This window comes from Oryza brachyantha, chromosome 3, assembly GCF_000231095.2.
Source record: "Oryza brachyantha chromosome 3, ObraRS2, whole genome shotgun sequence".
NCBI lineage: Eukaryota > Viridiplantae > Streptophyta > Magnoliopsida > Poales > Poaceae > Oryza > Oryza brachyantha.
In genome coordinates, this window is record NC_023165.2 from 7,703,556 (window position 1) to 7,725,565 (window position 22,010).

The 22,010-nt window shown below is 44.9% G+C and overlaps 5 protein-coding genes across 5 annotated transcripts; 4 read left to right on the forward strand and 1 right to left on the reverse strand.

Moving 5' to 3' along the window:
- Positions 1 to 1,243: 1,243 nt before the first annotated feature.
- Positions 1,244 to 4,731, forward strand: LOC102705993 (RNA polymerase sigma factor sigB-like). Its single transcript, XM_006651184.3, has 6 exons — positions 1,244 to 1,652; positions 1,780 to 2,298; positions 2,853 to 3,083; positions 3,173 to 3,313; positions 3,947 to 4,144; positions 4,246 to 4,731. Exons 1-6 carry the CDS (start codon positions 1,434 to 1,436, stop codon positions 4,537 to 4,539), a joined length of 1,602 nt encoding a protein of 533 aa, XP_006651247.2. The 5' UTR covers positions 1,244 to 1,433; the 3' UTR covers positions 4,540 to 4,731.
- A 3,434-nt stretch (positions 4,732 to 8,165) lies between these two features.
- On the forward strand, positions 8,166 to 12,827 carry LOC102708974 (protein TOC75, chloroplastic). Its single transcript, XM_006649768.3, has 7 exons — positions 8,166 to 9,485; positions 9,954 to 10,175; positions 10,303 to 10,410; positions 10,890 to 11,084; positions 11,186 to 11,434; positions 11,758 to 12,012; positions 12,151 to 12,827. The coding sequence occupies exons 1-7, from the start codon at positions 8,325 to 8,327 to the stop codon at positions 12,388 to 12,390; spliced, it is 2,430 nt and encodes an 809-aa protein (XP_006649831.2). The 5' UTR covers positions 8,166 to 8,324; the 3' UTR covers positions 12,391 to 12,827.
- Positions 12,828 to 13,394: 567 nt separating this feature from the next.
- LOC102709542 (pentatricopeptide repeat-containing protein At5g59600-like) lies at positions 13,395 to 15,216 on the forward strand. Its single transcript, XM_006649770.3, has one exon. It carries the CDS (start codon positions 13,462 to 13,464, stop codon positions 14,920 to 14,922), a length of 1,461 nt encoding a protein of 486 aa, XP_006649833.2. The 5' UTR covers positions 13,395 to 13,461; the 3' UTR covers positions 14,923 to 15,216.
- Positions 15,185 to 18,660, reverse strand: LOC102709256. Its single transcript, XM_040522059.1, has 6 exons — positions 18,336 to 18,660; positions 18,051 to 18,222; positions 17,250 to 17,283; positions 16,215 to 16,436; positions 16,021 to 16,123; positions 15,185 to 15,926 (listed from the first exon to the last, which is right to left on the reverse strand). Exons 1-6 carry the CDS (start codon positions 18,419 to 18,421, stop codon positions 15,383 to 15,385), a joined length of 1,161 nt encoding a protein of 386 aa, XP_040377993.1. The 5' UTR covers positions 18,422 to 18,660; the 3' UTR covers positions 15,185 to 15,382.
- Positions 18,661 to 18,888: 228 nt separating this feature from the next.
- LOC102709820 lies at positions 18,889 to 20,314 on the forward strand. Its single transcript, XM_040522484.1, has 3 exons — positions 18,889 to 19,240; positions 19,360 to 19,526; positions 20,024 to 20,314. Exons 1-2 carry the CDS (start codon positions 18,917 to 18,919, stop codon positions 19,492 to 19,494), a joined length of 459 nt encoding a protein of 152 aa, XP_040378418.1. The 5' UTR covers positions 18,889 to 18,916; the 3' UTR covers positions 19,495 to 19,526; positions 20,024 to 20,314.
- Positions 20,315 to 22,010: the final 1,696 nt, after the last annotated feature.

Genomic DNA, 22,010 nt, shown 5'->3' on the forward strand with positions numbered 1-22,010 from the left:
TGCGCGAGACAGCCGGCAGAGCAAAGAAAAGAAAGGAACAGATGGCTGGCTGGCTGGCTGGCTGGCTGGATTAGATGAATCGGATGGATAAATTTTGTCTAAAACAAATTAGGCAACGTTTAAAAATTTGGAAAGAATTTAGATGGTGACCGGAATAACGGTTCGTGTAATATTGACGGATACTCTGAAATCGATAAACTCGGTACTTTAGTTTGATATAGGTTTGAAATATTTGAGATATTTGGATAAAATATGAATATGAGAGCTGTGGTTGAAGCTATTTTGAGTAGATGTGTATGGCTCGAGATTTTGATGACGCCGATTTGATATCGGAGTATCGTGGAAGAATTTGAATTTGACGGTAAATATTAGAGTAGATGGTGACGGATGAAAAGATAAAAGAGAAAGATAGGAGAGTTTAGAAGTTACAACTCAACGAATAAAGAACGAAACTTTTTTAAATAATTTCGCAAATTTTACCCTAAATTTTCTAGTATGTTACACGTGGGTAAAAAATTTTCCCCATACCCATACCCGCTTGGGTAAACTTTACCCGTTGGGTTACCCATATACCCACAAAAGTTCAAAACAATCTAAATATCACAGTTTCCATATAGTATATGCATATATGCTAGATACTTAGGACATCACACATTCATGTAGTGTGGTGAAAAATGTATGGATGATTTAAATACCTGTGGTTTTGGTTAATTAGGCTAGACTAATATGATATTAGGCCATGACATGTATTTAAACTTACGTGTATTTATTACCCATGGGTAAACGGGTATAGGCATCATAAGAACGTTTCTATACCTGCGTATCCATCGGGTGAAAGTATTTGTCCAATTACTTACCCATGGATAATATATTTTGCTCATATCCATAGCCTAATGAAGTAAATATCTATTGGATCTCGGGTCACAGGTCCCATTGCCATCTCTAGAGGAGAGGAGAGCTCCGGAGGAACAAGTGGGTCTTCAGCTCCGGCGTTCGATGTGCCCAGGGGAAAATACACGGCAACTGGCGAGGAAATTTGTTCAGTGGCGTTCAATGGGCCGCATCCGCGTTCTTGACAAGAATAAAAAATCCAATCTTTACCAGTCCGGCCCATGGCGCTGCCCCTGCCCCGCTGTCGCGGTTCACGGAGGTGGCCTGGCCGCCTCCCTTTCCGCACGCTCCCGACCCCACCGCTCTTATCCGCTTGCTCTCTCTTCCTTCCTTCCCGTCATTCCGTCATCCCGTGCACTCTCCTCTCCGGCTCTCCCGCTTCTTCCCACCCCCGCGTGCAGCCACGCACACCTCACCGCGCCCCTACCCCGCCATGCGTTCTGCTTCTACCGTTACCGCCCGCGGCAGCCGGAGCTGACTTGCTAGCTACCTAGAAGAAGGCAGCCCCCCGTGAGGACACGTCGCGCATTTGAGTTTTGCCGATGGCGTGCCTCGCGCCGCAGTTCAAGTGGCCCCCTTCCACCCGCGCGGCGTCGCCGGCGTTCCGGGAGCACACCGCCGGCGGTGGCGGAAGCGGTGGATTCCGTGCCGTTAGACTCTACTGTGCGGTGTCCACCACGACGTTGGTGGAGGCCGAGATCTCGGAGTCCTTGGCCGCCGGAGCCGTCGCGCTGCCGCCTCATCCTAGCTCGGCTCTTCCGGTAACGTCTTTTCACGTGTTCTGGGATAATGGTTCCACGACCATGCCCTGTTTACTTGGAACAAATCTTGCCGCGGCGCACTAGGATTCATGGCCTCAATCTTCTTTTGGATTGCATTGATTGTCAGGGAGGTTTCGGTGAGGCGATTCTCAACCAAGACGCCGTGGTGGCGGCTGCAGCGGCGGAGGCCGTCGCTCTGGCAAGGGCGGCAGCGGAGGTCGCCGGAGAGGTCGCCCGAATGGCGCAAACCGACCAACGGCACCGGCCGGACTTCGTCACTACGTGCGACACGGAGGACAACTACTTGGCCAGAGAGATCCTCCGCGCCGAGGTGGGGTCGAGGGCGAGGTACGCGGAGGATGCGGGGTTCTCCAGTATCTTCAGCGATGAATCCGAGATAGATGACGATGAGCAGTGCATCCAGGGAGTGGCCGTCAAATCGGTGCGCCAGTCCGAGAGAAGAGCTCGGAGGGTGAGGGCGGCGATGAAGTCGGCTAAATCGTTCAGCTGCCGGAATTCCGTCGCGGCCTCCTCGAGGAAGAAGAGGTTGAAAGGTTGCCGGAGTCCTCTGGGCTGCTTCTATAAGATGACCGGCCGGAGGCTCCTGACAGCAAAGCAAGAAGTTGAGTTCTCACAAGGCATTCAGGTGAGGCTATCAAATTGAAGTGCCTTTGTGGTGTTATGCTTATGCATGCAAATTTTAGGAAGCATGTTTTGGTATCATCTACAGTACCCTAGGTTGCCCACTAACATTCAAGGTGAATATTGCTCTAATATTACAAAATGTTTTGGTATCATCTACTCCCTCTGCTCTATATTACAAAATGTTTTGATACTATCTAAATTCATCGTTAAATCAATAAATATATTTTATATATGTATCTAGATTTATTAGTATTTATATAAATATTAATCGAGAGCTAGAAAAACTAATAATATGAAACTGATATAATAGTTAAAGATGAAAAGTTTTAGAAAGCTGTTTGCAATTCTTGTCCCAATATCATTTTTGAACGCTGTAGCTTTTGTAGCCCCAATATAATTTCTTCTAGTTCATGTCATCATCAGTACAGAGTACTGGCTGCTTCTATCATCACCATTTTCACCATGGGTTCCTGCCTGTTATCTATTGTTGCCACCAACTTAGGCTTATATGGATGGTTAATTAATAATTACTACTCCTACCATGTATTGGCACAGGATCTTCTGAAGCTGGAAGCTATACAAAAGGAGCTTGCCCACTACAGCAGCGGTGAACCAACCTTCTCCCAATGGGCAGAGGCAGCTGGAACTGACGAGAATGCTTTGCGAAAACGTCTGAACTATGGAATTTACTGCAAGAACACGATGGTAAAGTCTAATGTGAGACTTGTAATCTCAATTGCTAGAGAGTTTGAAGGCCCTGGAATGGAGTTTTCTGATCTTATTCAGGTATTTTGCTTGCACTTTTCTACAGTTAGGTAGTATAAGCCTTTTAAAATTACGTTTACAATTCACAATTCTTTCTGTATCTTCTGTAGGAAGGAATACAGGGCCTTGTACGAGGCGCTGAGAAGTTTGATGCTTCAAAGGGTTTTCGATTCTCCACATACTCCCACTGGTGGATCAAACAAGCCATACGCAAATCTGTCTTAGAGCAAACCCAAATAATCCGTTTGCCAGTATGTTCACCTCCTAGCTCCTTGTACTTTTAGTCATTTCATAATGTCATGCATCGTCTTCAGAACACGCGAAAGACTTGCAACCATCGGTACTAGGCCAAGCAATTGGTAGTTTTATTATTTTGGTGCTGATGTCTGCACATTGGTATCGATGAGAGTGGCCACAGTCATTGGCATGCGATAGTTATGTTTCGTCTTAACATAATCAATTGAGGCAACTCTCCGGTCCATTTTACCAGTAGTACTATACTACCGAGAAAAAGGGTATTTTTGTATTTTATTAATTACTTGATTAGCGGTATTTTATAATTTTGTTTTTTTTACAATAAAGATCACAATAAAAAGGACGATATTTACTACACCTAATATTATTGGTAGTATAATTTAATCATAGTCGTTCAATAAAAATAAATCAACGGTATAATTAAATTATACTACCAATAAAATGCACCGAAGTCAAACCCAATTGATTATTATTTGCATCATGTAACAAGCGATCAACTGAAACGATGAATGTTTTCAGTTATGTCTTCCTTCATGAACTAACTTCCGCTTTTTCAATGATGATAGAATTGAGCTCACCACTGAAGTTGCTTGTCATCTCACGGGTTCCTCGTACTGTTCTAATTGTAGGCACATATGGCTGAAGCAAGTTCCCGTGTGAAGGAATGCCAACGGCGGCTCCGCCGGCAGCTGAAGAGGCTACCCACCAACGAAGAAATCGCATCCGACACCGGGCTGCCACTCAGACGCGTCGAGGCGGCGATGAGCCTCCCAAAGTACAGCGTTTCCCTCACCGGCAAAGTCGGGTGCACGGACATGACATATCAGGTCTGCTCCCTTTGCTGCCGCGCTATCTGAAGCATACTACGATAATTTGATCCATGGCCAATTGCTGAAATCAAACCATCATCGCATACGATGTATTGCAGGAGATCACGCCGGACACGAGCGCGGAGACGGCGGAGCAGATGCTGCACCGGTGGCTGATGAAGAAAGACGTGGACATGGCGCTGGACGGGCTGAGCCCGCGGGAGAGGCAGGTGATCAGGTACAGGTTCGGGATGGACGACGGCCGGCTGCGGACCCTGCATGACACCGGGAAGCTGATGGGGGTGAGCAGGGAGAGGATCCGGCAGATCGAACTGGGCGCGTTCCGGAAGCTCAGGGGCAGGAAGACGGTGCAGTCGCTGCAGCATTATCTGCAGCCAGTCGAGAGCTGGTAGACACTCGTGTTGGTGTAGTTGCACACATACCACGTTGCCAACTTGTTTTTTGAGAGGGTTATTAACCTGTATGAGTAACTGTTAATCCTCCAGTGTGAGTATATAAATCACGTGTATAGAAAGGGGAAAATAATCTATTGAGTGCATGCAATGATTTTATCACCTACGCGGTTGAGATCATACTTATTCACGGTTGACACATGCGGGCGTGGTCTTATGTCGGTTACATATTTTTGTTTTTCGCACGTATGTTTCTCAAACTATTAAATGTTATATTTTTAAAAATTTTTAATATAAAAGAGTAAAATCATATCAATCTACTTTTTAAATTTTTATAGCTAATATATATATATATATATAATGTTATTGCGTTTTTTTACGCTAGCTACAAAATCAACCCCAAAACAGGGCTGTAATAGGAAATCAAGCCGTAACCGTGGAAGGTATATTAGTCTAGTCACGCTAACCACTGTAGTGGTCTCGCTGGTTCAATGGCCTCATGATGCGTCTGAATTATGAAAAAAATATATCTAAGTTTTCAATATCTACCTAATGATATAAATGATGAAATTACTTACTAACAAAAACCAACAACTGATGCTTTGAATCCACACGAGAAATAAATGAATCTTCAGAACATCGATGGAAAGGTGACCAATTTTGAGACGCAATACCATTAGCTAAGGAGACCGCTTCTCATGACTCGGTTCAGGGTTTGGTGCAATTGAAGCCAACTAAGCATAATCTTAGGCCTTGTTTAGTTTCTAAATTTTTTTTCCAAAAACATCACATCAAACTTTTGGACACCTAAATAAAGTATTAAATATAGATGAACCAAAAAACTAATTGCAAAGTTATGGAAAAAATCTTGAGACGAATCTTTTGAGCCTAATTAGCCCATGATTAGTCATAAGTGCTACAGTAACCACCATGTGCTAATGACAGATTAATTAGGCTCAAAAGATTCGTCTCGCGGTTTCTAGGCTAGCCGTGAAATTCGTTTTTTCATTCGTGTCCGAAAACCCCTTCCAACATCCGGTCAAACATTTGACGTGACACTTATCCCAAAAATTTTCTCAATCTAAACACCACCTTAAACTCATATATGCATTCATGTTTTACAGACAAAGTTGTTTGCCCTGTTGTGGGAGGAAGCGCCAACATCAATAGGGTGGCCATCGTTGGCGAATGGCGATAGGGATGGGCAGGGGCCGGCCCCGCGGATAACCTGTGGCCGACTCTAGTTGAAATAATTGAAGTAACTTGAGCCGGCCACAAATTATCCACGGACCAGTCCGTGTCCATCCCTAGTTGGTGACCTCAAAACTGGTCTAATCCCAACAAAATTGTAACTTTAACTGGTCTAAAGAGAAAACTTTTGTTATGGTTGGGTAATTATAGGTTAACGTGTAATTTCCCCTATATAACATCATTCATAATTTATAGAATGAGGAAATTACAAGAGCCTCGCTATAGTGAGAACATATCTATAAACATCCCATGAAATTGATTTTCATGTAATGCATTAGGTAACTATTGCATAATGTAGAATTACCTATAATTAATGCAACTGATGTAGATATACAATAAAAATACTAGTGACATATGGTATAGAAGTAACTATAATCTATTGTGGATGTAACTACATATATTAATAAAGATGGTAGCGCATATGTATAATTAGGGAATAGATATATTGTCATGGTATGCTCAATCTAGTGCTTGTTCTTGAGCTTCTATATATTGCAAAGCGGCCTAATCAAGCCGCACCACACAAAAAATGTAACTATAGCAAATCATACATGTGACTACGAGCGAAGCATAGTTGTAGATGTTTTTCACGCCCTAAATTTCAAAGAGAAATTTATAACTGTACCATTATAATTTTAGAAAAAACATGTCTATAGTCACAATACATTATCCGGGTACATAACTAGACTCATTTTATAGCTAAACTATTTATGTCCGATTGTTACATGTTTTTTCAGGGACTTACTATTGTCACTTTACGTATACATTAACTCTCGTTTTTTGTATATATAATTGCTGACATGTGGGCGCTCTATGTCCTTTTTTCTCTAAAGAAAACATATGAAACTAGTGGTGGAGCCGTTAACATGTGGATCCTCTAGTCATACAGTCAATTTTTTCTTTTCACAAAATGTAAAGAGTTGGTGATAGTGGTGGTGCTAAATTCACCGCTAGGCACCCTTGGCATCTTTTAAAATAGCATAGATAAGTTATGGAAGTATCATACGAAGCAACTTCCGTGAGGATATAACTTATATATGAAGTTTTAATTTTGGATATGCTCTTTTGATGGAGCTGTAATTTAGATTTAGGTACAAAGTCTCAATTCTTTCATGTTAGTTTATGATTTATTCTTTTTCTTTCTATTTGGTTTATCTCGTATCAACTTTTAACAATGACAGTATCGTTAGAGTGTAATGTTGGGGGGGGGGGAGCGAAAGGTGGTGTTATCGTGGGCTGCACATCAGCCCAGGGAGACATGCCGCATGGAGGAAAGGAGCATGACATTCTTTTTTTAGCAAACCAGGCGCGTAAATGGGGGAAATGACCGTACCTTATCTTCTAGAAACCTGTGTGTCGGTGGAGCGCCAGCACACATGGTTTAACCATGTCCAAAATGAAACCAAAACCTAGTTTTATGATAAATATTAACAAGGTTTGAAGCAAAGACCAAGATGTTATGCATTATATTAAAAGAACACAACACAAATGCTTTAAGACAAAATCGCCATATAGGAATGATGATTGTGCCAAGTGACCCAGGTATCCGTGAGCACTGCACCTGATAGGCCTAGGCGTGGATTCAAGCTTGTTTGTGGACACACTCACATGAGATTCAAGAAACATGTGGTTAAGAACCGGATTTGATATCTTATCCGTGGGTAAACCTCTACCTGACCAAACATACATGACTTGGTTGTTTTTTCTCATCTCTCGTACCATTTCATATCTGGCCCATTTAATGTTTTAAACTTTGATAAAATTAAATTATGCTACCCCGTTGATAAATCATATTGTTCTTTGAGCCATTGACGATAATTTTATAACATATCAATTAGGTTACCATTTGTTAAATTACCTAGCTATTTATTATGGTATTATTTATAACTGTACCCAACAAACGTATTCCCATAGAGTTTTACACATCAACCTCTACCTGGTATATGTTTAACGCGCGAAGTCAAGTAGTGGGTCAAGCATGAACTTGCTTAACCTATGCCAACTCAATCCATTACTAACCTGCCATCAAGCCAATGTTTTTTCCACCTTTTTAACTAGGATCAAACCGAAAATTTTTGCTCACATATATAAGTATAGAATACAACTAAAACATCCACTAAAAATAATATCAATTTAGTTATATCACGCAAAAGCTGCCTATATATATTTCTTGCAAGTTATGAGTCCACGTGAACTTACAAACATATTTGATTTGGAGATTTGTGGTATTCTATGGCAGAAAGTATTGAAAAGGTGAAATAAAAGAAAGAAAAGAAAAAAAAGCCACATCGAGCTTAGAAGCGTTCAACGCTCCAACCACGCCTCCACGGCCACGCAAAGGCGCGGCTAAACCCTCAAACCAGAACACGCGAAGCCGGTGGAACGTGGAAAAGATAGGGGGAGGAAAACCCTTACCCAAGAGCGAGACGAGAAAAAGCCCCTCCCCCCTCTTCCCGCATCCGCCTCCTCCTCCTCCTCCTCCTCCCCCACAATTCTCCCCCCGGCGGCACGACCGAAGCCTCGCGGCCGCCGCAATGGCGCTCACCTCCCAGAGCCTCTTCTTCTCTCCTCTGGCCACCGGCCCATCCCGGAGAGCCCGGGCGCGGGGGCGCTCCTCCTCCGTGTCAGCCGCCGCCTCGGGGCACAACTCGCAGCCCCACGGCCAACCCCTCGCCGTCGCATCGTCTAGCTCCAAATCCGAACCCAAGGGCTCGAAGACCCTCGCCCTCGCCTCCGCCATAACCGCCGCGGCCTCTGGCGCGTTCCTTCTCGCGTCGTCTGGCGGCGGGTTTGGGGGTGGCGCTGGGGGCCCCCTCGGGGGTGGATGGGGTGCCGGAGGAGGAGGAGGTGGTGGTGCCGGCGGTGGCGGCGAAGGGTTCTGGTCGCGGATCTTATCCGGCGGCGCGGCGCACGCGGATGAGAAGTCGTCGGGGGATTGGGACCCGCACGGGCTCCCGGCCAACATCAACGTCCCGCTGACGAAGCTGAGCGGGCTGAAACGGTATAAGATCTCTGAGCTCAAGTTCTTCGACCGCGCCGCGGGAGGGGGCGGCGCATACACGGGGCCCGAGGATTCCTTTTTCGAGATGGTGACGCTGCAGCCCGGCGGCGTGTACACCAAGTCGCAGCTTCTGAAGGAACTCGAGACACTCGTCTCGTGTGGCATGTTCGAGAGGGTCGACCTCGAGGGGAAGGCCAAGCCCGATGGCACGCTTGGCCTCACCGTCTCCTTTGTTGAGAGTGTGTGGAGTGCTGCTAAGCAGTTCAAGTGCATCAATGTGGGGCTAATGTCGCAGTCGGGCCAGGTTGACTTCGACCAAGACATGACAGAGAGGGAGAAGATGGACTACCTCCGGAAGCAGGAACGCGATTATCAGCAGCGTGTTCGTGGTGCCAAGCCGTGCATATTGCCAGAAAACGTGCGCGGGGAGGTCCTAGGAATGATGAAGAAGCAGGAGAAGGTCAGCGCCAGGCTCCTTCAGAGGATCAGGGATCATGTCCAGAAGTGGTACCACAATGAGGGGTTCGTGTGTGCTCAGGTGGTGAACTTTGGAAATCTTAACACCAATGAGGTTGTGTGCGAGGTGGTCGAGGGAGATATAACCAAGGTGGAGTACCAGTTCCAGGATAAGCTTGGAAATTTTGTTGAGGGGAATACCCAGATTCCTATCATAGACAGGGAGCTCCCACAGCAGGTATGCTGAATACCACTAACCACTATAATTAATATGGGGTATACTTTTGTTGTTATTTCTATGATTTTTCTCATAGCGATACCTGTAAAAAAATATTGTGGCTAATAACTATATTATGTGTTTACAAAGTTTAACTGATGATCTGAATACCCTGCCACATTGGGATTAGTTAGGATTCTCGTTGTAACTCAGAATTGTTTTAGTGCCACTGTACAATTTTATTGACGTCCTGATTATATAGAAGAGCAGTGGCATGTACCCCTTTCATGACATGTGGTTTGATGATTGTTTGCCAAGAAAGAGCCTGAAGTTAAAGGTTTTGCTACATGCTTTTGGTTCTTGCCACTGTTAGTGGTTAGTTGTCCATATGTGGGTCTTGAAGAAAAACAACATTCTAATTCTGAGTGTGATATATTAGTGTTTTCAGGACTAAAGTATTTAACTTGTACCTCTGTTAATATCCTGCAGCTTCGACCTGGTCATATCTTCAACATTGGAGCAGGGAAGCAAGCTCTGAAGAATATAAATTCACTCGCTTTATTCTCCAACATAGAGGTGAATCCACGCCCTGATGAAACAAAAGAAGGGGGCATTGTGGTTGAAATTAAACTTAAGGAATTAGAGCCGAAGTCAGCCGAAGTAAGTACAGAATGGAGTATCGTACCTGGACGTGAAGGCCGACCAACCCTGGTAATTTACCTACTGTGCAGCCATCTTTTTATTCTATCTCGAATATACATTTCAACAACATCATGAATAAATCACAATATCAATCCAATCCTGCCATACAACCAATATCTGATGGTAATTATGTTAGGCATCCATTCAACCTGGAGGAACTGTGTCATTTGAGCACCGGAACATATATGGTCTAAACAGATCCATCGTTGGTTCTGTTACATCCAGCAACCTCCTCAACCCTCAGGTCAGTTCGTAACTAAGTCCTATGGTGCTATCAGTTGTCAGAGGAACAATGTTTAGCATACCCCTGTCATGCTATGTTGATGATTTCATGATAATATCATACTATTGTACCAAAACTTGATAATCTACTCTCAGAACTGTCTATGATAGCCCCCTGAAGGAATTATATTTTAGTTAACAATTACGCCTTGCATAAAATGTTGAACTTGGATGTTTCCTATTCTAGTCAAATTCATTTAACTGTGGTCATTAATTACTAGTTTACAACGATTACAATCCAAAATAACTCTACTACATGTTTGCTAGCATCATTTAGAAACATTGCTTGTTTCATTACTGGTGATGTATTCTATGTGTATTATATATGAGCAGCATATTCGTAATAGTACTTTCTGGGCCACCTCAACTTTTTTTGGGCAAGTACAACGCTTATGATTTCTGACATTCCATATGCATCTGTGTGCCTTTTCATGTCTTTAGGACGATCTCTCGTTCAAGCTTGAGTATGTCCATCCTTATCTGGATGGTGTGGACGACCGTAGTAAAAACCGCACCTTCAAAACTAGCTGCTTCAATACCAGGAAGTTGAGCCCTGTCTTTGTTGCTGGCCCCAATATGGATGAAGCTCCACCTGTTTGGGTTGACAGAGTTGGATTCAAAGCCAACATAACAGAGGTTTGCACAGATTTTATATGATCTTTTACATCTTTATTCTGTATCTAAGTCATTTCCAAGAATTATCTATAGTAACATGAGGAAACTGCTCTTGGTCTCAGAGCTTCACACGCCAGAGCAAATTCACATATGGGCTTGTGGTAGAGGAGATTACAACTCGTGATGAAACCAACAGCATCTGCACGCATGGTTCTCGAGCAATGCCTAGTGGTGGCTTGAGTATGGATGGACCTCCCACCACCCTGAGTGGTACTGGTATAGATCGAATGGCTTTTCTGCAAGCTAATATAACGAGAGACAATACAGAATTTGTAAATGGTGCAGTTATTGGCGACAGATGTATTTTCCAGGTACACTCATCTCTTCCTTTGTGGTTACAGGATCCAAAAGCTGATTTAGAATTTTAGGATCACCTGTACACTTAGTTGTGTAAAAATTTGGAAAGGACCAAGGCAGCCCCATGATTTGATTGATATTTTTCAGTTCGATGATTTCATACATTGCATAAAACTGAGGATTCAGACATAGTACTTGTCATTTTATTATATACTTGCAGTCACAGAAAGCAACTATTTTTGCCTATTTTAATTGCTTTGTAAATCAAATTTTAAAGTCTGCGCAAGTTATTGTTTTAATGTAAATCCTTTGAGATTGTTTCTTTTGCTCTCTGCAGTTGGATCAAGGTCTTGGCATCGGAAGCAAAAACCCTCTCTTCAACCGCCATCAGCTTACTTTGACAAAGTTCGTCAATTTAAACAAGCAGGAGAAAGGTGCTGGCAAGCCACTTCCAGCTGTTTTGGTTCTTCATGGTCATTATGCAGGCTGTGTAGGAGATCTGCCAAGCTATGATGCATTTACACTTGGAGGGCCTTACTCAGTTAGGGGCTATGGTATGGGCGAACTTGGTGCTTCTAGGAATGTTCTTGAGGTGAGTGTTAACAGGGAAATTTGGAATATATTATCATGCCTTAGAAAATTGAAACAAAGAACTGGATGCAATCACAACTACTCGCAACATATGGTGGCCTTTGCTTTGTTTGTAACTCATGCCTTTTAATTCCTGCAGGTTGCTAGTGAGTTGCGTATTCCTGTAAGGAACACATATGTGTATGGATTTGTTGAACATGGCACTGACCTTGGGAGTTCCAAGGATGTGAAAGGGAACCCCACAGAATTCTTCCGACGTGTTGGCCATGGGTCATCATATGGTCTTGGCATCAAGCTTGGCTTGGTAAGAGGAGAGTACATTGTAGATCACAATGCTGGTACCGGAACCGTTTTCTTCAGATTTGGTGAGAGATTTTGAGAACAGCTCAGTCAAGCAATTGTGGGGTAACAAGATCATCAAGTGGGCTGTTTAGCTCATTTGCAGGCACTGAATCCTGAGGCACCTATACATTTTGTGTGAACCGTTGGTGTTGCTGGATTCAACTGGAATAGAACCTCTGTTCCGCTGAAATAATGAAGCATTGTCGCTTCTATGGAAAAGTGAGAAATTAGCTTCAGGTTTAGTATTTGTGTAGGAAGCAAGGTTTGCTCGCGATCTGGGGCTCCTTTGACGGAAGTATGTGCTCCTGTCATTTTCAATGCCAAAGTTTTTGTTTTGTTTTTTGATTGTTTAGATGAATTGTTCTAGCAGTTTTGTTCCATTCTCGAATTATAAACTGTAGTAGTTAGTTGAACAATGGTAACTACTATCTCTAGCCTCCAGAGCTTCACCTATTTATCCGAATCTTTTCTGCACCGCTGAATCCATACTTGAACCTACGGCTGGTGTTCAATTGTTTCTTCAGCTCATCGTTGACGACCTGACGTGCTTGTATTCACGATGGGAATGTTTTGTATACGGATCAATTTAAACCTTGAGTTCGTGGATCATGAATCTACGGTTTAATAGGAACAATTCGAGCTTACTGTGCAGGTAGGTTATACATGAATAACCAAATGGCTAACTCAATTAGCAAGAAAAGGGACATATTTACTCTTCCATGTAATAGACCATTATACCGAATTTTAGTTAAATTTGACAATTTTTTATAGATGAGTATAACGAAGTGGCTAAAATGGGTAAGATCATTTCTTGGATCCAATTTCTTGAGGTTTGAACCATTTAATCCATTTAAATTCTAGATATATCATTTAAAATCTATTAGAGCATATTATCGATAGGTTAAGTGGATAAATGGGTTTAACATAATCCATATCCATTCCCATCCTGAGCTTGGCACTTCAGTGAAATTTCAAGATTTCAAATTCATTTCTATCATATTCTGATTTGTTAGTTGAAATTTGGGAAGTTTTTTTTTCCCATTTGGTTCAGTCCTCCGAACGATTCTGACTTATTAATACGGAAGCGCTGCCTTCTTTTGAAGGCTTGATGCGAAATGCAACACGGCTACAGCGTCACGCCGATTCGGATCATCGACAAATGTGCCCGGGGAACACGAGCTCATGGATGTGGCAGCTCACAAGCTATTCCCGGCGAGGCCGCCACGGCGACGCCGTCCACCTCTTCTTCACCGGGCTCAGGATCCAAGCTGGCATCCACGGCAGGGTGGACCCCTGGCCGGGGGCCGTGCCGACGGCCCTCCGCGCCTGCGCGCACCTCGCGGACGTCGCCGCCGGCCGCCTCATACACGCGCTCGTGCTCACCCGCCCAGCGCTCGCCTCGGACGCTGTCGCCGCCACCGCGCTCCTTGACATGTACTCCAAGTGTGGCCTTGTCGCCAGCGCCCGCAAGGTGTTCGATGAAATGCCGCCGCGCAGGGACCTCGTCGTCTGGAACGCACTGCTCGCGTGCTACGCGCGACACGGTCTCCCAGAGCACGCCCTGGCGCTGGCGGTCAAGATGCGGGGCCTTGGTCTGTGTCCCGACCTGGTCAGCTGGAACATCGTTGTCTCAGGCTTCGCGCTGGCTGGCGATGACCTGATGGCCGGCGGTATGGTCGGCGCCATGCAAGAGGATGGGTTCCAGCCGGACGTGGTCACATGGACATCGCGCGTCTCCGGCTCCGTGCTGAACTTTCAGTACGGCAGAGCACGCGAACTGTTCCGAGCAATGATGGCTGCCGATGCTCATGTCCATCCAAGCTCGGCCACGATCAGTACCATCCTGCCCGCGTTCGCCAATGTCGCCGACATGAAGCATGGCAAGGAAGTCCACGGCTACTCTGTCGTGGCCGGCGTCGAGCAAGAGCTCACCGTCAGCAGCGCCCTCGTCGACATGTACGCGAAGTGCGGGCTCGTGCTCGACGCGCGCCGGCTGTTTGAGAAGATGCCACAGAGGAGCACGGTGACATGGAATTCCATGATCTTTGGGCTGGCGAACTCTGGCCACTGCCAAGAAGCAATCGGCCTCTTCGACCGGATGCCGCGAAACGGAGCAAAGCCCGACCATCTGACGTTCACCGCCGTCCTGACAGCTTGCAGCTACGGTGGCATGGTCGAGCTCGGCAAGGGCCTGTACCGAGCCATGCAGGAGGAGTACGGCGTAAGGCCGAGGCTGGAGCACTACGCTTGCATGGTGCATCTGCTTGGCCGAGCAGGGAGGCTCGACGAGGCGTACGATTTCATCGAGGCGATGCCCCTGGACCCCGACCGCTTCGTCTGGGGTGCGCTGCTGGGAGCGTGCCGAAGCCATGGAAACGTCGAGCTCGCGGAGCTGGCGGCGTCGCGTCTTCTGGCAGTGGAGCCAGACAACGCGGCGAGCTACCTGCTGCTCTCGAGCGCGCTGGCGAACGCTGGCAAGCAAGACGATGCCTTCATGATCAAGAAGTTGGTGAAGAGGCGACGTCTAAAGAAGCTTGATAGCTGCAGTTGGGTGGAGACTTCTCTGTGATGATGATGACAGCCAGAGGCGGGCAGAAATAAGATTGTAGAGGGGTAAAGCATAATAATCGTGAAATGATCCATCCACCTCAAGTTAGATGATCCAACGCAATTTTCAATATGTGATACAGAGATAAGTTCCCCCCATATTCTTCTTCCACATAGATGTACAGGATGATGTCTATTTCCGACGATACATTTCATACTCTCAACCTGCCATCGTTTAGGTATTATCACAAACATCACTTAAATTGCATACTGAGACTATAGACTGCTAAACATCAGACATATTGTACACAGCTAAACACCAGACATATTTGCACTTACATTTCTTCCAAACTGGAAGAGTTATTTATTTTCTTTTTTCTAGGCCCTGAACAACAACACTCTATAGCACTAGCCTTGCATATTGTACATAGGAGGATAGCAGACTCCCAGTCTCCTTTTCCATGTAACTCACCCCAGAATGATCAACTCCCCGAGTTCGACCTGCTGCCTGGTGCTGGACCTAAAAGCAGCACCATTCCTCTCCCCTGTTCATCTCCTGGATCTGATCTGCCATTAGAAGGTGCCCTCCTTGCTGAACCTCGCCTAAGAGGCTCAAAGAATCTACTAGCAACGTCAGGAGGTTGCTCGAAACATTCCTCCCCGGGTAAAACAAGAAGACCTTCCTCATGAAGCGTGGATGGTTCATGGTAGCACGTAATCCACAGTGAATCTACAAGTTGTCTCTCCTCACGTGCAGCATCGAGGTCTTCTGGAGCCATCATCCTTATTCTTTCTATGCGTGCCTGGAGAAGTCGTCGAAGCTTGTTATGGTCTGCTAGTAGACTCCTACTTCGCAGTGTCGTGTCCCTTGCAAGCTCAAGAAGTCCTCCTAGCGCAGCTTCTCGAACACCCAAGTCATCACTGGACACCAGATGCATCATAAGCCGCGGGAAACCTAGCTGTGCAAACACTGAGCAGTCGGAATGGCTTTCACTGAGCAGGTAATTAGTGAGGTTCAGTGCTTTCCTGGTAGAGACAGCATACATGTCAGTCACAAGCAAGTAAACATTTCCAAATAACTAACAAGATGGTTCAGCCCAGATCAATTATACTACTGTACCTCTGAAACCTTGCACTTTCTGAAGTCAATGCATCTCTTAGTCCAGCATATCCATTGGCTAGACGAAAAGCAGAAACACCTGGTTTGTTGTTCCGAATCAAGGCTGAACATGAAATAGGAACGATGTCAATGAGGGGAACATAAAAGAAATATTATTATTGTCAGCATCTCAAAAAGTTAGGCAACATACTTACAGGATAGTGCACCAAGAGCTTTTATGCGGGCAGTGAGATCAGGATCTGATGTAAAATTAGATAAAAGAGGATCAAAGCCACTGGCTTCCATGACGAGTTGCTGACTAGTTGGATTGTTCTGAACAACTGTAGTTACCACATCAGCTGCTCTGGCTCGGATACGAGCATTAGAATTTCTGAGGTACTTGATAACCGGAACTAAGCCACCGACAGAATGAAGATCTAAAGAGAAACAAAATAGGTCAACAGATGATGCATACAAACATATGAAACAAATCACAATGACAATATGTTAACATTTGGTTGTTAACTGTCACATGCTCCTTGTTTCCAGATTTCAAACTTTGTTTTTGCCTTATTGAATTAGTTCATGAAACAAAGGCTAGGAATCCAACAACTATATGTCAGCTCCCCTTGGAAGTATTATTGCTATGTGAAAAGGGGAAGCTGAGAATTCACCTGAAAAGCAATGTTTTATTGCAAAAAGCACTAGGTTGCCTCCATCCATTTGTTTAGCCACCTCAACAGAAACTACAAATGCCTTTGAATCATCCAATGTCGTGAAAGTTTTCAGTTTGATACCAGTAATGTATGCCTCCAAGTGCTACTTTTGTTTCCTACAGATGGAATTGTAGACTTAACTTGATGAATAATTTTTTGTTCACATATATGTTACCAATATAGTAGTAATACATGTGCAGAAAAATAGATTATGCAACAAGTACAAACTCATTATGGTGGACCCGTGGAGAGTTCTCATGAAGGTGTACATATATTGGACAGCTAGTGGTGTTTGGGAAATAAATCGTGTAAAATGTTGTTCAAGGACCAGATCCTAGCTTGAATTTGGCATACTGCAACCACATAGAGTTGTGAAGGCAAGGCCCATTGGTGCTTTTGTGGTTATGCCTACCATGCTGATTCAGAGTGGTAGAGAGGTGATCATGCATCACAGCTTGTTTGAACAAGGAACATGCAACACAGTTGGAGCATGGAACAAGATGATGATGCTCTAGAGACTACAACTAGACGTACCATTTGCCATGTCGATAGAACTCAGCCAGTAAACCTGCAATGTTCAAATCCACTCCAGTCAGTTTCAACAGGATAATAGAAGAATTATCATGAATTCGCTAAGAGATGCAATCATGCAAACACACTCTGATAATGCTTTTTGAGAAATTTCAGAACAATGGAAAAGGCACATTGCCTGCCAATATGGCAATATCAAAAGTAGGCACGGATTGGGAAAATCGACAGTAACTTTTACAGGATTCCAAAATTTGGTAAGTACTGAGAAATCCTAGGGTATGGCCCCGTTGAACGTTTGAGTATTCAGTATTTCTTATTTACTGTTTTTTTTTACAATAGTATCAATCTTCTTTGCCAAATCTTAAAATGAGTCACCTACTCTCAGTCGACGAATTTTTTCCATTGATTAGTTCAATTAAGAAGATAGCTCATTTCCTAGGATATCACTGCAGAGTAGTTTCCACAAGGCTCTTGTAGGGTGAAGAGTAGAAGAACAAGCCAAAGAATCATCAAGAAGAATTCCCACTTTTCATCTACGATTTTACGAGATCAAATTCTATCGCTTTGACCAAACCGAACGACATGATACGTTCAGCAGGAACTTGAGCAATTCAAGAAACCTTACAAGAAGCTGGATATGTTGCAACAAGAAGGGCTTAGCAAAAATCTTGAAACAGGTACGATACCGGCACATATAAAAAAAAGTGATGTACATTCATCCCCTATTCCGTACATTCATCATCAAAATCGCAATTTAACCGCTCAAATTGATGCTTAATCGTGCAAATCAACCACTACGGCAGCCTGTATTGACAATCGAATCGTACCTTCGATATCGTCGGGCGTGATGCCCTGCGCCTCAAGGACGGACAGCGGGGTGCTCATGAGCAGCGCGATCTCCCTCATGCGGCTCACCACGTCCACCATCATGGGCTGCTGCTCCATCGCCTCCGCGAACCACCTCCGGTCCTCCTCGCTGCGCGCACCACCATACGCCAAAACCAAATCTCCATCAGCGACGACTCAACAAGGAAATCGGGGGGAGAAAAAGAGAGCGCATCCCAATTCCCAATTAACCATCCTCCTCACCTGATGGCGCGAGACGGCCGCGTCCCGTCGACGTAGGAGAGGCTCCATTTCAGCAGCCCCGCCCAGCTCAGCCGATCCCTGGCCATTCTTCCTACCACCGCGACCTTCTCCTCCCCTCCACCCACACCTTCCGATCCCACGACGCTGCCGGCGAAACCACCGCCGCGGCCGGTTTCCTCTTCTCGGAAGGCGGTGACGGTTGGTTGGTTCGCTCGCCTCGTCGAGTTCGTGCGTCTCGTAATCCCGTTGCGGGTGAAGCGCGGCGCGAGATATTCTTCTTCTCCTCCCCCTTCTCGTGCACGGATTAGATAAGGCGAGGGCTACGCGAAAAAAATGCCAAGTGCGATGACGTCACGTCCCGTCGTCGCGACTCGCGAAGGAAGGTTGGGGATAGGGATGGATCTCTCTGGAATTTTACTCGGCCGGGCGTCGGGGGCCCACCCGCCGAACGCGAACACCGTGGGCCGGCCCATGATGGCCTGCTCCGGCCCATTTCGCGCAGGATTGGCCTGGCCCAGCCGTTTTCTCCGCCTCGCTTTCGACCACTCGTTTCGCTTCGGGTGGCGCGAGGGGAGGGGATAATGGCGGCAGCGCACGCGCACGCGCAGCCGCTCTCCCTCGCCGTCCTCCCGCCGTCTCCGGCTCAGGCGACGCCGCTGCTCCTGAGGTACGCTGCTCTCGGCCGTGGCAGGGATGGTGCTGGGCGCGGAGGGGCGACGAGGCCCCTGCGGCTCACGAGGTTGCGCCGCGGCCGAGCGGCGGCGGGGGAGGTTGACGCGCCCGTGGACATGGAGCAGGCCGAGGCCGCGATGAGGGTGGCGGCCGACGATGATAGCGTCACCGCCACTGTGGTATCCGTGCTTCTAACCTTCGCGTTCGTCGGGCTCTCCATCCTCACCATCGGGGTATGCCGCGTGTTTTGCTGTTAAGCCTTGCCTCTTAGACAACGAATTGCGCATGGCGTTGCTCAGTCGCTGGATCATTCTCTTGTCGACATGAACTTTTGTTTGTTTTGGCAATGCAGGTCATCTACCTGTCGGTTCAGGACTTCTTGCAGAAGAGGGAGAGGGAGAAGTTCGAGAGGGAGGAGGCCGAGAGGCAGAAAGAGGAGGCGAGGAAAAAGAGAGCCAAGGCGAGGGGAAGGAAGAGAAAGTTTTGATTGCTGTTGTGGTGCAGCACTTCCCTTCCAGTGTGAGCACATCTTCCATTATCTTACTTAGTTCGCTTCAATAAAAGAATAATCTAACATAGGGCATGCTTGCTTTTCGATCGCGTGACTTACACAAGAAAATAGAAGGGGGACCTTGTATCCGAATAGAGCCCTACCCAGTTACCTTGTTTGACAGTAGTAATATTTTGTTGGAACCAGGTTTGACAGCAGCAAAATTGGATCTAAATTTAGAATAAGATACCATTTTGCATCCATTTCTACTGAACATTTGGTTCCTTGAGCATGATACATGGAGTATTTAACCATGTAACATGCTACATTGAGGAATGCTAGAATTTATTTAAGTAATTAGTTGCATAAAACAGATGCAAACTTCTCTCTTTTCTTTAACAAGTCTGTGGAATACATCTACTCTGGATGTTCTTCAGATGTACGAGGGAATGTGTACGAATTGATTCTAAGTAATTACTTTCATTAGGCTATTTATTTGTGCTCACAGGTTCCTCTGCTCTTGCAGATCAATATTCGACATGTGACTTTGCGCTGGTTTGATGCGTTACGAAGAGTGATAGTCATTTTTTCTGTAAGTTGTTCAAATTAAATATCATTTCTTATAAATTCTTCTTGTTGTGACTTGAGAGTAAAGGCTCTTGTACTAGAAATGCTTCGTAAATTCTGTATCACGATTGAATTACCTTGTTAACATGGTACGCTTCAATGCAAATATACCTTTTGGACATTTACTTTGTTTGGGGTGGCTCCTATTGAGGCTAATAAACAGTTATTGACTTTCTTGTTGCAAAAGTTCAACGGGCTGTATCAGTCTGAATATACCGATAAAACTAAAGCACTATGCATCAGATCAGCTTGAAATTGTTGAATTGTGTACGTTGCCTTTGAAGCTGGTTGGTTATTATATATTATTGCTTCTGTGGTTAGGTTGGATTTGGGCTTGTTAGGCATTGACTTTTGTAGTGAACCTTGAGAGCCACAACAATATCTATGTTTCTTTGATTGATATCCTTCTGGAAGGATGAAAAATGTGTTCTTTCTTTTATACGTTATTCCACAAATCCACGACCCACTGGTGTATATTGGATTATGAATAGTAGTACGTGTACATCTGTAGCCTCAGCATAGCGTGGAAAGCGGTTGTCTACTAGTATAAATGATTGATGCAGTATGGTGCATCACAGGTCTTAAGTTTGGTGGTGGATTGAAGTGATATTTTTTCTAGACAAAGCATCTTGTCAAATAATTTTGTGTAAGGCCTGTTTAGTTCTTAAAAATTTTCTCCTAAAAACATCATATTAAATCTTTGGACACTTAAATAGAGCATTAAACATATATGAAACGAAAAACTAATTACACAGTTAGGTGAGAAATCGTGAGACGAATCTTTTGAGCCTAATTAGTCCATGATTACCTATAAGTACTATAGTAACCCACATGCGCTAATTACGGATTAATTAGGCTTAAAAGATTCGTCTCGTGGTTTCTAGGCAAGCCATGAAATTCGTTTTTTCATTCGTGTCCGAGAACCCATTCCAACATTCGGTCAAACGTCTGATGTGACACCCAAAAATTTTTATTTCACCAACTAAACACCATCTAACTTGTGACTGCCCATTTCTAACACAGTTACACAGGTACTTGAATCATGTAGTATTTTCTGCCTAGCGGCCACACGTAATTCTCAATTTGCTGGTGTTGAAAATTGAAGTGATCTTTTAATAGACCTGTTTAATAACAGCGACTATACAGATGACCACAAGGGATGGAGAGGAAGCTTCTTAACACCCCTGTTCAGAAAGACATGATGGAGTTGTGCCGCATGTCTTGTTGAAACATGACAGCATCTGAAGTTTCTTGGTCGGTTCTAACGATCTGATCTCATTCCTGACATGGACTTGAGCGCATGCCAAACCTCCCTGATGTTTTGGCATCGGGCACTCTGTACGATTTGTGCTCTTAGAGCCATGTGTGATGGTCAGCTGGGCTGCTTTTTTCTTTAATACTAATTTTTTTTTAAAAAAAAAGACAGTTTAGGGGGATAAACCCTAGTACATCGCCATACATATAAGCTGAAAGCAATGAATCATCCTTAAGATGAGAATGGCTAACTGCACTGAGAGAACAAACTTTCTGGCGTCTACCTTTAGCTTTCATTTGTTTATAGCAGGTTGTAATTATGATTAAGAAACTGTGGTCATGAGCCAGGATTTGACCCAAGCTGGGAGCATGCACCATTGAGTCGCTGACTCGTAAAGAAAGCGAAGTTACAGCAACAGTGACCATTCACATAGACATCTGTAGCTGTTAATCATATTTCTCAAAAAGCGAATGTCGGCCCACCAATGGGCCATGTTCTAGGGGACGTCCGGGGTGCGGGGGTGGAGCCACCGTGATACGGACCCTATGGATTTTAGGGTGTCACTTTATATATACCTATTGTAAGCTGTCGTGTGACGTTATAATCTTATCTCGAAATAGTGAAAATATTT

Excerpts from the sequence above, each read along its gene's own strand:
- LOC102709820 (XM_040522484.1), top strand. The coding sequence starts at position 18,917 with ATGGCGGCAGCGCACGCGCACGCGCAGCCGCTCTCCCTCGCCGTCCTC. Across the intron at positions 19,241-19,359 it reads TCTCCATCCTCACCATCGGG|GTCATCTACCTGTCGGTTCA; the intron begins GTATGCCGCGTG and ends TTGGCAATGCAG.
- LOC102709542 (XM_006649770.3), top strand. The coding sequence starts at position 13,462 with ATGCGAAATGCAACACGGCTACAGCGTCACGCCGATTCGGATCATCGA.
- LOC102708974 (XM_006649768.3), top strand. The coding sequence starts at position 8,325 with ATGGCGCTCACCTCCCAGAGCCTCTTCTTCTCTCCTCTGGCCACCGGC. Across the intron at positions 9,486-9,953 it reads ACAGGGAGCTCCCACAGCAG|CTTCGACCTGGTCATATCTT; the intron begins GTATGCTGAATA and ends AATATCCTGCAG. Across the intron at positions 11,435-11,757 it reads GCGACAGATGTATTTTCCAG|TTGGATCAAGGTCTTGGCAT; the intron begins GTACACTCATCT and ends TGCTCTCTGCAG.
- LOC102705993 (XM_006651184.3), top strand. The coding sequence starts at position 1,434 with ATGGCGTGCCTCGCGCCGCAGTTCAAGTGGCCCCCTTCCACCCGCGCG. Across the intron at positions 2,299-2,852 it reads AGTTCTCACAAGGCATTCAG|GATCTTCTGAAGCTGGAAGC; the intron begins GTGAGGCTATCA and ends GTATTGGCACAG. Across the intron at positions 4,145-4,245 it reads GCACGGACATGACATATCAG|GAGATCACGCCGGACACGAG; the intron begins GTCTGCTCCCTT and ends GATGTATTGCAG.
- LOC102709256 (XM_040522059.1), bottom strand. The coding sequence starts at position 18,421 with ATGGCCAGGGATCGGCTGAGCTGGGCGGGGCTGCTGAAATGGAGCCTC. Across the intron at positions 17,284-18,050 it reads CGATTCGATTGTCAATACAG|GTTTACTGGCTGAGTTCTAT; the intron begins GCTGCCGTAGTG and ends TGAACATTGCAG. Across the intron at positions 16,437-17,249 it reads TTCTATCGACATGGCAAATG|ATCTTCATTCTGTCGGTGGC; the intron begins GTACGTCTAGTT and ends GTTTCTCTTTAG.